An 11,830-nucleotide genomic window follows, 5' to 3' on the forward strand; every position below is an offset into this window, starting at 1 on the left:
AAATAACTTTTAAAATAACGCATGCATTTAATTAAAAAATATATCATTTAAACGTTTTAATTAAAACGATTTTAATAATATAAATTATATATGTTATATCGTTAAATTAAAAAAGTTATATAAGTAATTAACTTTATAATTATATATAAAATAAAAATGTATTTTAATGTATAATAATATAAATAAACCTTTAATAATAAAACATGGTAATATAAATAATAAAACTTTAAAAAAATATTAAAAAAAAAATAAATAATTTTTAAATACGTACCGTTTTATACCTTATATATTACGTATTTAATAATAAATATATTTATTTTAATAAATTTAAACTTTAATTTAAAAAACGGGTTTTATTATAAACGTTATAAAACTTTTAATTTATATATTTATATTTATAAATTTAAAATAAAACGTTTTTTAAATTAAAATTTAAAATTATTATAAAACTACATTTTATTAATAATAAAAATTTAATAATAAAAAATTAAACATTAAATTTATAATAATTTATTATATAATAATAACATATAAAATATTTTTTATTTTTATAATTTAAAGTTAATATTTTACTTTTTTTACTTTTTTATTTTTTTTATATATTTATATAACATCGTATTTTTATATATAAAACTTTTACATTAAAATTTATTAATAATAAAACATTAAAACGTTATAATTAACATTATAATTAACATTATAATTAACATTATAATTAATATAACGTATAAAAATAAAATACTTTTTATTTTAATAATTTAATAATATTATTAATTAAATTTTCCCGTTTTTTTATATATTAAACTTTAACATTTATTATAATTAACGCGTTATAATTAATATTATAATTATTATTAATATTAATAATAATAATATTTATAATAACATTTATAATAATATATAAAATACTTTATTTATAATACGTAATTAATAATAATATTTTTTAAACTTTTTTACTTTTTTTATATATTTATATAATATTATTTTCTTTTATATTAAACTTTATAACATATATTATAACCGTTATTATAATTAACGCGTTATAACCGTTATAACCACTTTTAATATTTTAAAATATAAAACGTATAAATTTAATTAATAAATTTAATTAATAAATTTAATAATAAAATTAATATAATTATATAATTAATTAATATTTATTATAAAAACGCATTAATATTATTATTTTTAATAATATTTTTTTACCGTAAATTAATTTTTTATTAAACGATTATTTATAATAATTTTAAATTAAAATTTCGATATTATTTTAAAAGATTTATATAAATTATAATTAATTAAAAATTAATATAGACAATTGCTATTGGTACACCCTCGTTTTACTATCGGAGCTTATTGGTACACCCAGTACATTTAAATACATCCCACCCATTTTCAACTCCCACCACATCAACCAACATCAACCATTACACGCTCCTCGATCCAACGATTCAGCATATAAGATTTACATCGCTAGTTTCGCGTCAATTAGAGCTTTCTAATGATAAAAGTCTCCATTAAATGCATGCGTTATTTCAAAAGTTATTAGAATGTATACTCAATTAAACGCAGATGCGACCGCGCGAAAGGGTATCACGTGGTCTCCCCCCAGAGCCGCCACCACCACCACCACCACCACACATATTCGAATAACTTCATATTGAAAGCCTGCACCAGGTCGAAAGGTATATCATTTGAAAGCCCTAATCAAGGCGAAACTAATGATTCAGTCTTTGTATGTTGAACTGTCGATATGAGTATGGTATCATGGTCGTTTTGTTGGATGAGGCTCTGCGGGAGGCTCTTTTGCGGTCGCATTTGCATTCAATTGAATATATACGTATATTCTTGAATAACTTCTGAAATACCGCATGCATTTCATCAAGACCTATATCATTAGAAAGCTCTAATTGAGGCGAAAACAGCGATACGATACTTTTATATTGCATTGTGGGATTGAAAAGGTTGTGTGGGCAATTGTGTGGGCAATTGATGTAATTGAATGCGGGTGGGTAGGGATGTACCTTTTGTATTGGGTGTACCAATAAGCCCCCGATAGCAAAACGAGGGTGTACCAATAGCAATTGTCTTAATATAATTATAAAAGGTATATTTTTTTAAATTAATATTAAAACTCGGTTTAAAATCACTTAAAATAAAGATATATTACGTAATTAATATTATTTTTTTATATAATTAATATTATTTTTTTTATATATATAATTATTTTTTTTAAATATTTTTTTTAATTTTAAATTTAATTACATATAATTAAATTTATAAATTTTATTATTTTTTTTATTTAAATTATTATATAAATTATATATAAGTTAAATTAATTTTTATAAAATTATTAAAATAACCGTTAAAAAGGTAAAAAAAAAGTACCGGGTACGTACCCCGCATACATATTGCGCAACTAGCGTTACTTTTATGTAATACATTTTTACAAGTTTAAAGTTGTGATCAATCGCTTAAGTATGATAAAGCGGGGTTATTAAAGGTTGTGCTGTACATGAGGTGTCACCTGCAAAGCACCCAACATTTGAATTAGCACGGCGACCAACCACGTCTAATTCTTGACCGCTAGATAGGTAGCTTAAGTAGCGTTTGATGCGGGACCGCGGGACATCGGATCCCTGTTTCGCTTGAAAATATTTTTTTAATTGGCAGTGATAGCAAAGGGAAGGAACTTTTCTCTACCCAGTCACTTCCCTGTTCCAACTATCGGAACCTATCGTATCTTTTTTTCCCCTCTCAACATCTCATTTTATGCATGCAACGGAATGAATGAATGAACAATTTGTTTAATTGATACCTAGCATCTCAATTCTGTTACTTGATTGATTGCAGTCGGATACCCCCCCAACAAAGCAAGCATCATTTGCTAGAAAGCCGTTGCATTTTGTTTGAACCCTGAACCCTCATTCCCCATTCGCAGCACATTTTGCGATCAAAATTGCAATTTGCAACCTCGATTCTCTTTCCGGCTTACATATACAAAGGACGCAAAGAAGCACATTACGAGATGGGTAACATACTCTCTACGTTCTCTAGTGCCGCTGCTCTTGCCAAGGAAGAAAGGGAAGCCATAGAGAAGAAGATTTCGGAGAGAGACGAGAACATCACCACCCTCGAGAAGGACTTGGCCACGAAGGAAAAGGAACTCTCAGAGGCCAAGGAAGAACTCAACAAGGCCACCGAGGAAGCAGAGGCCCTGCGCAAAAAGGTTGACGAATTGGAAGCGCAGTCCACATCACTGAAGCAGGAAAACCAGGAACAGGCTGATAAGCTCCAAAATGAGCTAAAGCAGACTTCCGACGACTCCGCCTCGGTGCGTCGCACTCTCGAAGAGTCTGCCTCTGCCAAAGCCCAGGAGCTCGAGGAGAAACGCGCCGAACTAGCACAGAAACAGGACGAGGTGAACGCCTTACAGCAGGAGAAGAACTCACTAAGCGAGGAGCTATCAGCCGTTAAGCGAGAATTGGCCGATGCTATCGAGCAGCGAAATTCCCTCGAAGCCTCTTTGAAGGAAGAATTGGCCGGCGTGAAAGAGGAATTGATTGCCTCAAGCCAGAAACACGAGGCCCTGCAGAGCGATCACAGCAAGCTCACCGAAGAGCTCGCATCCGCAAAGACTCGCCGGGACGAATTAGAGGAGAGTCTTACAAAATCGCTGACCGAGCTTAAGGCCCTCGAGCAAACCCACGATCAGCTCAAGAAGGAATCCGACGAGGAGATTGCCTTAGCAAAGAAGACTCTAGCTGAAACGCAGCAGAAGCATGATGACTTGCAACAAGCCCATGGCCAGTTACAGACAGAATCCGGTGAGAAGGCTGCCGAGGCAGAGAGGAATGTAGCCGAATGGAAGCAAAAGCACGAGTCCTTGCAGGAGAAATACGACAATCTTACTAAGGAAGTAGAAGACGCCAAGAAGAGCTTAGCCGATGCTGAAGAGAAGAGACAGTCGCTTGAGCAAGCCCATGAGGCCGAATTGGAGCGACTGCGTACCGATGCGGAAAAGCTACAACAAAACATTGCTGCTCTAGAAGAGAGCCAGAACAAGCTAAAGGCGGATCACTCGGCCGAGCTCTCGAGTGCCCAGAAAGAGGCAAGCGAATTGGAGAGCAAATTAAAATCGACTCAGGAGGAAGCCGAGGCACTACAAAAGCAGCTTGAGGCCCAAGCCGCTGAACTTGAGAAGGCGAAGCAAGAAGCTGCCGAGTTACAAGACAAGATCACAGCCACCGAGGGCGAACGTGAAAAGTTGCAAGCGCAACATGATGAGCAATCTGCTACACTTCAAAAGCAAACGCAAGAAGGGGCTGAGTTACAAGGAAAGATTAAGGCTGCCGAGGATGAACGTGAGAAATTGCAAGCGCAACACGACGAACAGGCTGCCACGCTCGAAAAACAAAAGCAAGAAGCAGCTGAGTTGCGGGAAAAGTTGGAATCTGTCCAGAACGAACGAGAGAATCTGCAGAAGCAACATGATGAACAAGCGGGAGAGATCACTAGCCTCAAAGCTAAGGCCGAGGAGATCAATGCTAATGCCGAGGAGGCTAATGCCAGGGCTGCCAAGGTTGAAGAAGACCTCAAGCAAGCTCAATCTGTAGGCCAACTCTCACATTCCGAAGGCATTTTTTTTATACAATTTAAGCTAACTTTAATATTAGGAGAAGACTACCCTCGAAACGAAGGTCAGCGAGCTCCAGTCCGAAAAGCAGGAAGATGAGAAGACTCAGTCCGATCTGAACGCCAAGCTGGTAGACGCTCAAGCTGATGTCGCTCGCTTGGAATCCGAGAAGAAGGAAGCCACAGAAAAAATTGAGAGTCTTGAGGAGCAAGTTAAGCAGTTGAAGGCGGCTGCGGCGCCTAAGGTCAACGGCACCGCTACTGAGAATGGCACTACCGAGAATGGTACTACCGAGAATGGTACTACCGAGAACGGTATCGCCGAGAGCAAGGAGCCGGAGAAAGTTGCAGCTTAGTTGCTATCATTGCCCCGGGACGCAGCTGCAGCGTAACCATGACGACTTGGACGCAGACGGCATTGTCGATAACGTCCGTTATGACGAAGGAACTATAATTCTAATACCACTCAGTACATTTTGTAGCGTTGCGCCAGTTGTTCTATAGATGCATGGCGACTGCTGATTTCTTAAACCTAAGCTCGAGCACGCGCCGGCTTCAGCTGTGAGCAGTAGAAGGGAATATGCCGTGGACGTACTGCCTGGTAAGCCTCTAAGGAGGTAATCTGTTTGGGTTGACGGAAACGGATTGATGAGGCTAGGGAGATACCAATGGAAATATGGTCACAGATCCGTATATGGACTAGTCTTCGTTTCTCAAGTTAGGCGTAGCAATGGTCGTTCGAGGTGATACTATACCAATGAAGATATTTGACATTCCTTTACACAATACTATGATACCCCTAGCCGAACTCGACAGTGATGTGATCATTTAGACACTAACTTTCGTTTGAACTTTCTAATTACTTTTTCTAACTAGGGCCTTCATCAACCGCAAGCAGGCTCATCTGCAGCGGCACGAGTCGTTTCTTGACCAGATCCCCCCCCATACGCTCCACCATCAAGAATAACGGCCTCGTTATCGTCTAGATCATCTTGTACTCTCCTCCACCGAGTGGTCTTGGGATTACGACCTTCCAGTTTGGCTCCCTCGCCTCCGGCGTCAAAAACTGGCTTGATTAGCGAGCCTAATAATGGATTCTTGCTAAAAGCTCCTCCAGTTCCGCTTCCTCTACTCGCATTGTTGCGGTTAGTATTATCGATCTCCTGTAGGGTCGTGTCGATCTGTATGTCGTCTTCAGGGCTCCCTGGCCGCTCAACGGCTGCCATCTTCCTGACTACCTTGCCACCTACTACGTCTATGCTGATAACTTGCCGCCGTTTCTCGTAGTCTGGTCGAGCACTCCATTCTATCTCTCTTAGAACTTTCTGCTGACGTTTTAATTCTCGAGCTCTCTCCTCGGGTGTGGCCCAGATATTACCGCCGAATCCTGTCATAGCCCCGCTAACATCGAAGTCGGCGGCCTCGTCCCGGACAGTCGTTCGTCGTGCGTTCTGAGCCTGAAATCCTAGCAGACGATCTCGGTGCTCTAGAGCCCTCGCCTGTGCCTCGCTAGTCTCGCTAGTAATTTCTTTGGGTTTTGAGAAAGGAGTGGGAGTCCTCGACACGTCGGCCTTCTTGTTAGCTTCGCGGTTGGCGGCCATTTTCTCTCGGCCTCGCTCGTCACGAAGTTCGCGTATCATTAACTGTATCTCGGCTGGGCTCAGAAGCGGCGTGCCGCAGAAAGTGCATGGTCCGAGGCCCTCTTTTACACATACAACTTTCCCGCAATTCATGCAGTTCGGTGTGGCAGCGAGCAGGGGATGCCTAGCAGCGACACAGTTGCATTTTCGAGCGGAATCATCTGTCCCTAGAGTAGGATTCGTGGCTGTTTCAAGAAGGCGAATAGCATTGTCTAGGTCTGATAAAGCTGTAGATGCGCCATGCATAGCAGTGCCACCAGAGATATGGACTTTGGTTTTCGGAGCCGGCGTTGAGGACCGTGAAGCAGGCGTGGACTTTGGCTTGGGCCCCCGGACATCTGATATCAGCTGACCCGCGGCAGAAGGAGGTAACTTTGGCGGAGGAGGAGGAGTAGCGGATTTCTGAGGCGGAAGCTTCTTTTTTCCGGACCCAGATCCAGCTGAAGTCGCAGCTGGACTGGGACGCCGAGTGATGTAGTCGTTCTCAGCATTCTTGTTATATGCGGTTCCTGGTGCAGGGCCAAGGTTGGTGACTTGACGTGGAGCGGGAGTATGCAACTGAGCCTTTGGCTTTTTAGGTGCTCTCGCCGGCTTCGGCACAGGTTCGATATGTGAGGAAGACCTATTTGAGGATGTAGCGGAAGCTGTGGGGTCTTGTCTCTTGGAATTAAAAGAAGCTATAAAATCAATAGATTCAGGCGATTCGCCGAGTAGATTCCGAAAATGCTCGGCAGCGTCTGGCTTAGAGAGCGTAGCCGCATAGTCTATGACTTGCTTCAGTTCACCCTCGGGTAGAGGTAATAGCTTTGATAGTTGAAATACTGACATAACAGCTCGAAATTAACTGAGAATAAATTGGAAATATGAGATCCGTTTGGAATGAGATGGTTTGCTGGTTTAGATATAATGTGATTTATTCTGAAGTGGAAAAAGGTTCCAAGGTTTTATTGGACAGCAATTAGAGATCACACACGCCGAAGCCGACGTAGGTACAATACATTGCACTGATGTATCAATGTACCTTAGGTACCTATGTATGTACCTATATAATAAGGTTTCGCAGCTGGCCCCAGCTGTAAACTTTTACAACCCCAACAAAAAGTTGCCCTTACCTTTCTTTACTTCTTTATTTATTTGTCGGCTTGTTTATAGACGTATCTAGGGTGTTGCTATCTCTCAAAATTTGTGTTAGTTCTGGAGCCATGTAACCTTTTTTTGGTCACGTCCCAACTTGGGAGCGCTCTAGATTTGTCTATATTCGATAATGTCATCGATTAGTTCTCCAAAAGCCCGACGAATTCAGGTTCTAAGGGAACATAAAGCAGCATTGGAGACCCTAAAGATCTATCTGACCTAGGTCATGATGGCTATCGTCGAATTTCAAGGTGAAAGACCTAGCTATTGACCTATCGCAAGCTATCTGGGGTTGGCATTGACTATATTTCCTAGACATGCTGACATGCGGAGGGGTCATACTTGTGACGTTATGCGCATGACTATTTCATCCCTCGGCCACATGAGACTCCCCTCAACGACCTACCTACTTAGGTAGTTAGTATGAAGGGTATCTTAGGCGGGGAAATCTACATAAAGATAGCGTTAATATCCTTATGTATTAAACAAGTCGAGGATGATCGTCAGGGAATTAATACAAAATTGGTTCAGCCTACGCAGATCTTTCTATATCAATCTTGGGGAGGTTGGTGTCTGTTACTTTTATCTATTTCATAATAAAGTAAAATACTAATAACTGTGAGTTAGATATTGTTTACGTTTAATACTTACAACTCGAGTACTTGCCTGACCAATCCGATACGATATACCTAACTTGGTAGGTATATATAAGGTTGTTCCTGACATCTCAGTCATTGCGGGGATCTGAGTGGGGAGAAATTCCCCTAGATTCAGGGACGTCGCAGCGTCGCAGCGTCGCAGGTCCGTTGCTTACTGGTGTCTGCCGTTTCTCTCCGTTATTTTTACCGAAGCCTCCGCAGGTACATTGCATACCTATCTACACCACTTATACCATCTGCAGCCCTACCTTCATGGGCATCCATATAGATTAATAGTACGTTAATACTCACTCAATATACATCGTGTCCAATCGGTCGGGGATTTGCTACTGCTGCTCTCAGTTAGTATCAAGTTGGTATCACCCCGATCGATGCAGCTTCGATAGGTCGCATCGCAAGGTAACCCTACCTACCTTGGTACTTTCGTCACCCAAGCTAGAGTCTGCCTAGTAGGATCTGTTGCTCGCACGATGGCGCGGCCGTCTTATAACACCTTTGAATCGGCCGATTCTAAGAGCCCTAAACTCAAGGAACAAATTGATTCGTTGCCTCTACATTACGGCACGGGGAATTCACTGAGGAGAAAAAGGGATGGCGGGCCATCCGATGCTGATTATCTGCTTTTCAAACTGACCGCTCTCATTTCGGCTGTTGGAGTTTTCTGCGTGCTCGCCTATACTCTCCTCGTACAGCGAGCACCTCCTCAGTCTGACCTTGAAGACGTCAAGGGCACTTCGTTCTTGGATCATGAGACGCCTCTCAGCGCATTCGCGGGCAAATCATTCCTGAGACATAATATCCCTTTCATCGACATCCCCGATCCGCTTATCCAGGATGTTTATTATTACAGGTGGACATCTATTCAGCGTAATCTTCGCTACATCAGGGCTGGAACGGGTTATATGTGTACCGAGTTCGTCCAACCAGTTGGCTATGCCAAGGCTTTTGGTTCTATCGATGCCGCGGCTGGACATCAGATTGACGAGTCAAGATGGTTGAGAGATACCTTCTATGGTGATGACTATATCCATCTTTATACCCGTGGGCCAGCCGACGCCCTGCAATACACCCAATGGATCATCGACGCTGCGAGTCGCCGTGCCATGGTGACCGGAGACACCCATTTTCTTGCTGCCCAGCTCGATGACTTGATTCGTATATGGCATGAATGGGATCAAGTCTATGACGGGACAGCCGGCTTATACTACTACCAGCCAGTTTGGGATGCGCAAGAATTATCTCTGCCGGGCTTTATTGCCGACCCTAATGGGACTGATTGGACTCTAAGGAAGGATGGCCCTGATACCTTCAGGCCTAGCCATAACGCCTATATGGTGGCAAACGCTAGGGCAATAGCTCGGGCTGCCCACTTTGCTCGCGATGGGTTTAGGGAGGTTCAGTTTTCCATTATGGCCGACAGCCTCGAAGAGGCTATGTATAAGAGGATGTGGGCCCCCGAGCAGCAGTTCTTTATGGACATTATTCGACCTAATAACCCTAATTTCACACGGCTTACCGGAAGAGAGCAAGTTGGTCTATTTCCATATCGATTTGGCATTGGCCTGAATAAATCATATGCACAGCCGGCTATCAATGCTATGTTTGATCCGGAAGGGTTCTTAGCTCCTTACGGCCCAACAACGTTAGAGATACGAGATCCATGGTTCATGGCTACTAGGCCGGACGATTACTGTACGCTGAAGTTCGAAATTATGACCCCAATGAAGTATCTTGCAACTTGCTGACTGTCTCATAGGTTGTTACTGGAATGGTATGTCCTGGCCGTATTCAACAGGTCATACCTTGAAGTCACTCGCAGCAATATATCGCTCTGGGACTACAAATGTTACCGCAGAGCAGTACCTACAATACCTTCAGACGTATGCGAGAACTCAACAGAAAGACGGCCACCCCTATGTTGCAGAATCCCACTATCCCTTTCTAGATGCTTGGAGCGCCGACGGTTGGAATCACTCAGAGCATTACGATCACTCGACTAACAACGACGATGTCATAACTGGCTTGCTCGGGATCATACCGCAGCAAGATAACACACTCGAAATATCGCCTATTACTCCAAAGAACTGGACTTACTTTGCCCTCGAAAATCTGTCATATCATGGGCACCTTGTCACCATACTCTATGATAAATATGGATCAAGATATAAAGTTGGACATGGCTTGACTGTTTTTGTTGACGGTAAGAAGATATATACCGGCATTGGAAAGCATGCTACGATACGCATCCCCCCACCAATATTATCAGCCGATGCCTTGATCAACATTGCAGGTTTGTATTGGTCATTATACTATGTTTCTACCCCTCTCCTGAGTTGTTTCCTTTGATTTTACACCCAACCTGGGTTTTTCTACATAATCCAAATTAAAATCATGGCTAATGGATACAGCGAATCCTACTGGGCCTGGACAGTACCCGATGGCTAATGCGACGTACACCAATTCTGGTGACTTCCAGTTCAAGGCTATTGATGGTGTTCTGTTTTATGACTCGATTCCCGACAATCGATGGACAAACTACGGATCACCAAATCGAAATGATACACTTACAGTTACGTTTGCTCGGCCTAGAAACATATCCTCTATCACACTCGCGTTGTTCTCAGACGTCGTAAGAGGAGGAGGCGTAGATGTGCCGGCTCGTATAGAGGTATATGGGTCCACCGGGTTGTTAGCTACGGTCAATGATTCCTCCAGCTTATTGCCTAATGACCGTAACGAAATAACCTTTGATCAAACCGAGACACAGTTCTTAGCCGTTAACTTGTATCGGAAGGCGTCTCACCTCTGGGTCGGTATCTGCGAACTGGAGGTTTGGACGCCGCCCATCCCCGGCCCAACCTACTACACAGTTGATGCTTACCTTACTGGGAAAGACACACGTGTCGTCTTTGATAACAGCTCAACTGCTACGGCAAACGGGGCAGTGGTTGGAGGACTGGGTGCGGATAGCAATGTAGCCTTTTCCGGAATCGTGTCCAGTGGTGGTCAGACCTCTTTAATACTCACCTACTCGAATGCTGGTAACACGACGGTAGGGCTAAGTGTCGAAGTCAACCAGGTGCCACAGACGAGCCTGGATCTTTTCCCTAGCAAGGGGAAATACGTCAATACTACGGCAACGGTTATATTGGCTTCTGGAAAGAACTACGTTAGCTTGAGGGGAGGCTCAGAGGACGAAGGTGTAAGGCTGGAGACTTTAAAATTGGAGTAAATTATCTATGAGATGGAACAGATGATGAAATAAGAGTCTCGAGATAATTGTTTGAATATACTTAAGTACATGAGGTAAGGTACATGGTGGATTGTACCGGATTTAGGACCTGGTACATCTAAATAAACCCTGGGTACATACCTTGTAGGTACTTCGCTTTCAGCTACATAGGTTAGGTACATTTACATGTCTGTGCGCTGGAGCAAAGGAGCCACAGCCCTGCAGAAACCTTGTACACACAGTGCATGTGGCAGTACCTAGTGGCAGAGTACCTAAGGTAGCTCAAACATGCATATGTGGTTTGTGCAACAACGAGAGAGGTACGAAAGTACATAGGTAACTGCAAGGCACTCAATCAGTTGCCAACACTTGTCATAAGCGATAGTTGCCACACGTCATCTCGATTTTCCGAGTTCAACAATTTCTAACTAGTTAGTTTATTCGAAATAGTTTTCCTTTACTTTCGCTCTTTTTTGTTGTCCACTTCAACGTTGGACGTATTAGCGCTGTTCTATCCGCCCTGACCGCCT

The 11,830-nt window shown here is 42.0% G+C and overlaps 2 protein-coding genes across 2 annotated transcripts; one reads left to right on the forward strand and one right to left on the reverse strand.

The window, feature by feature from the left end:
- Window positions 1-5,430: 5,430 nt before the first annotated feature.
- Window positions 5,431-7,209, reverse strand: F5Y00DRAFT_243229 (zf-C2HC5-domain-containing protein). The gene has a single exon (XM_048008641.1). The coding sequence runs from the start codon at window positions 7,101-7,103 to the stop codon at window positions 5,520-5,522; it is 1,584 nt and encodes a 527-aa protein (XP_047862576.1). The 5' UTR covers window positions 7,104-7,209; the 3' UTR covers window positions 5,431-5,519.
- Window positions 7,210-8,296: 1,087 nt separating this feature from the next.
- On the forward strand, window positions 8,297-11,689 carry F5Y00DRAFT_138749 (Six-hairpin glycosidase). Its single transcript, XM_048004328.1, has 3 exons — window positions 8,297-9,760; window positions 9,825-10,358; window positions 10,477-11,689. Exons 1-3 carry the CDS (start codon window positions 8,539-8,541, stop codon window positions 11,298-11,300), a joined length of 2,580 nt encoding a protein of 859 aa, XP_047862577.1. The 5' UTR covers window positions 8,297-8,538; the 3' UTR covers window positions 11,301-11,689.
- The last annotated feature ends 141 nt before the right edge of the window (window positions 11,690-11,830 follow it).

The sequence above is a fragment of the Daldinia vernicosa genome (genome assembly GCF_022497035.1).
Source record: "Daldinia vernicosa strain CBS 139.73 unplaced genomic scaffold F5Y00scaffold_41, whole genome shotgun sequence".
Lineage (NCBI taxonomy): Eukaryota > Fungi > Ascomycota > Sordariomycetes > Xylariales > Hypoxylaceae > Daldinia > Daldinia vernicosa.

What these genes read in the sequence shown, in the direction of transcription:
- F5Y00DRAFT_243229 (XM_048008641.1), bottom strand. Translation starts at nt 7,103, where the DNA reads ATGTCAGTATTTCAACTATCAAAGCTATTACCTCTACCCGAGGGTGAA.
- F5Y00DRAFT_138749 (XM_048004328.1), top strand. Translation starts at nt 8,539, where the DNA reads ATGGCGCGGCCGTCTTATAACACCTTTGAATCGGCCGATTCTAAGAGC. An exon ending in TACTAGGCCGGACGATTACT is followed by an intron (nt 9,761 to 9,824) that starts GTACGCTGAAGT and finishes ACTGTCTCATAG; the next exon opens with GTTGTTACTGGAATGGTATG. An exon ending in TGCCTTGATCAACATTGCAG is followed by an intron (nt 10,359 to 10,476) that starts GTTTGTATTGGT and finishes TAATGGATACAG; the next exon opens with CGAATCCTACTGGGCCTGGA.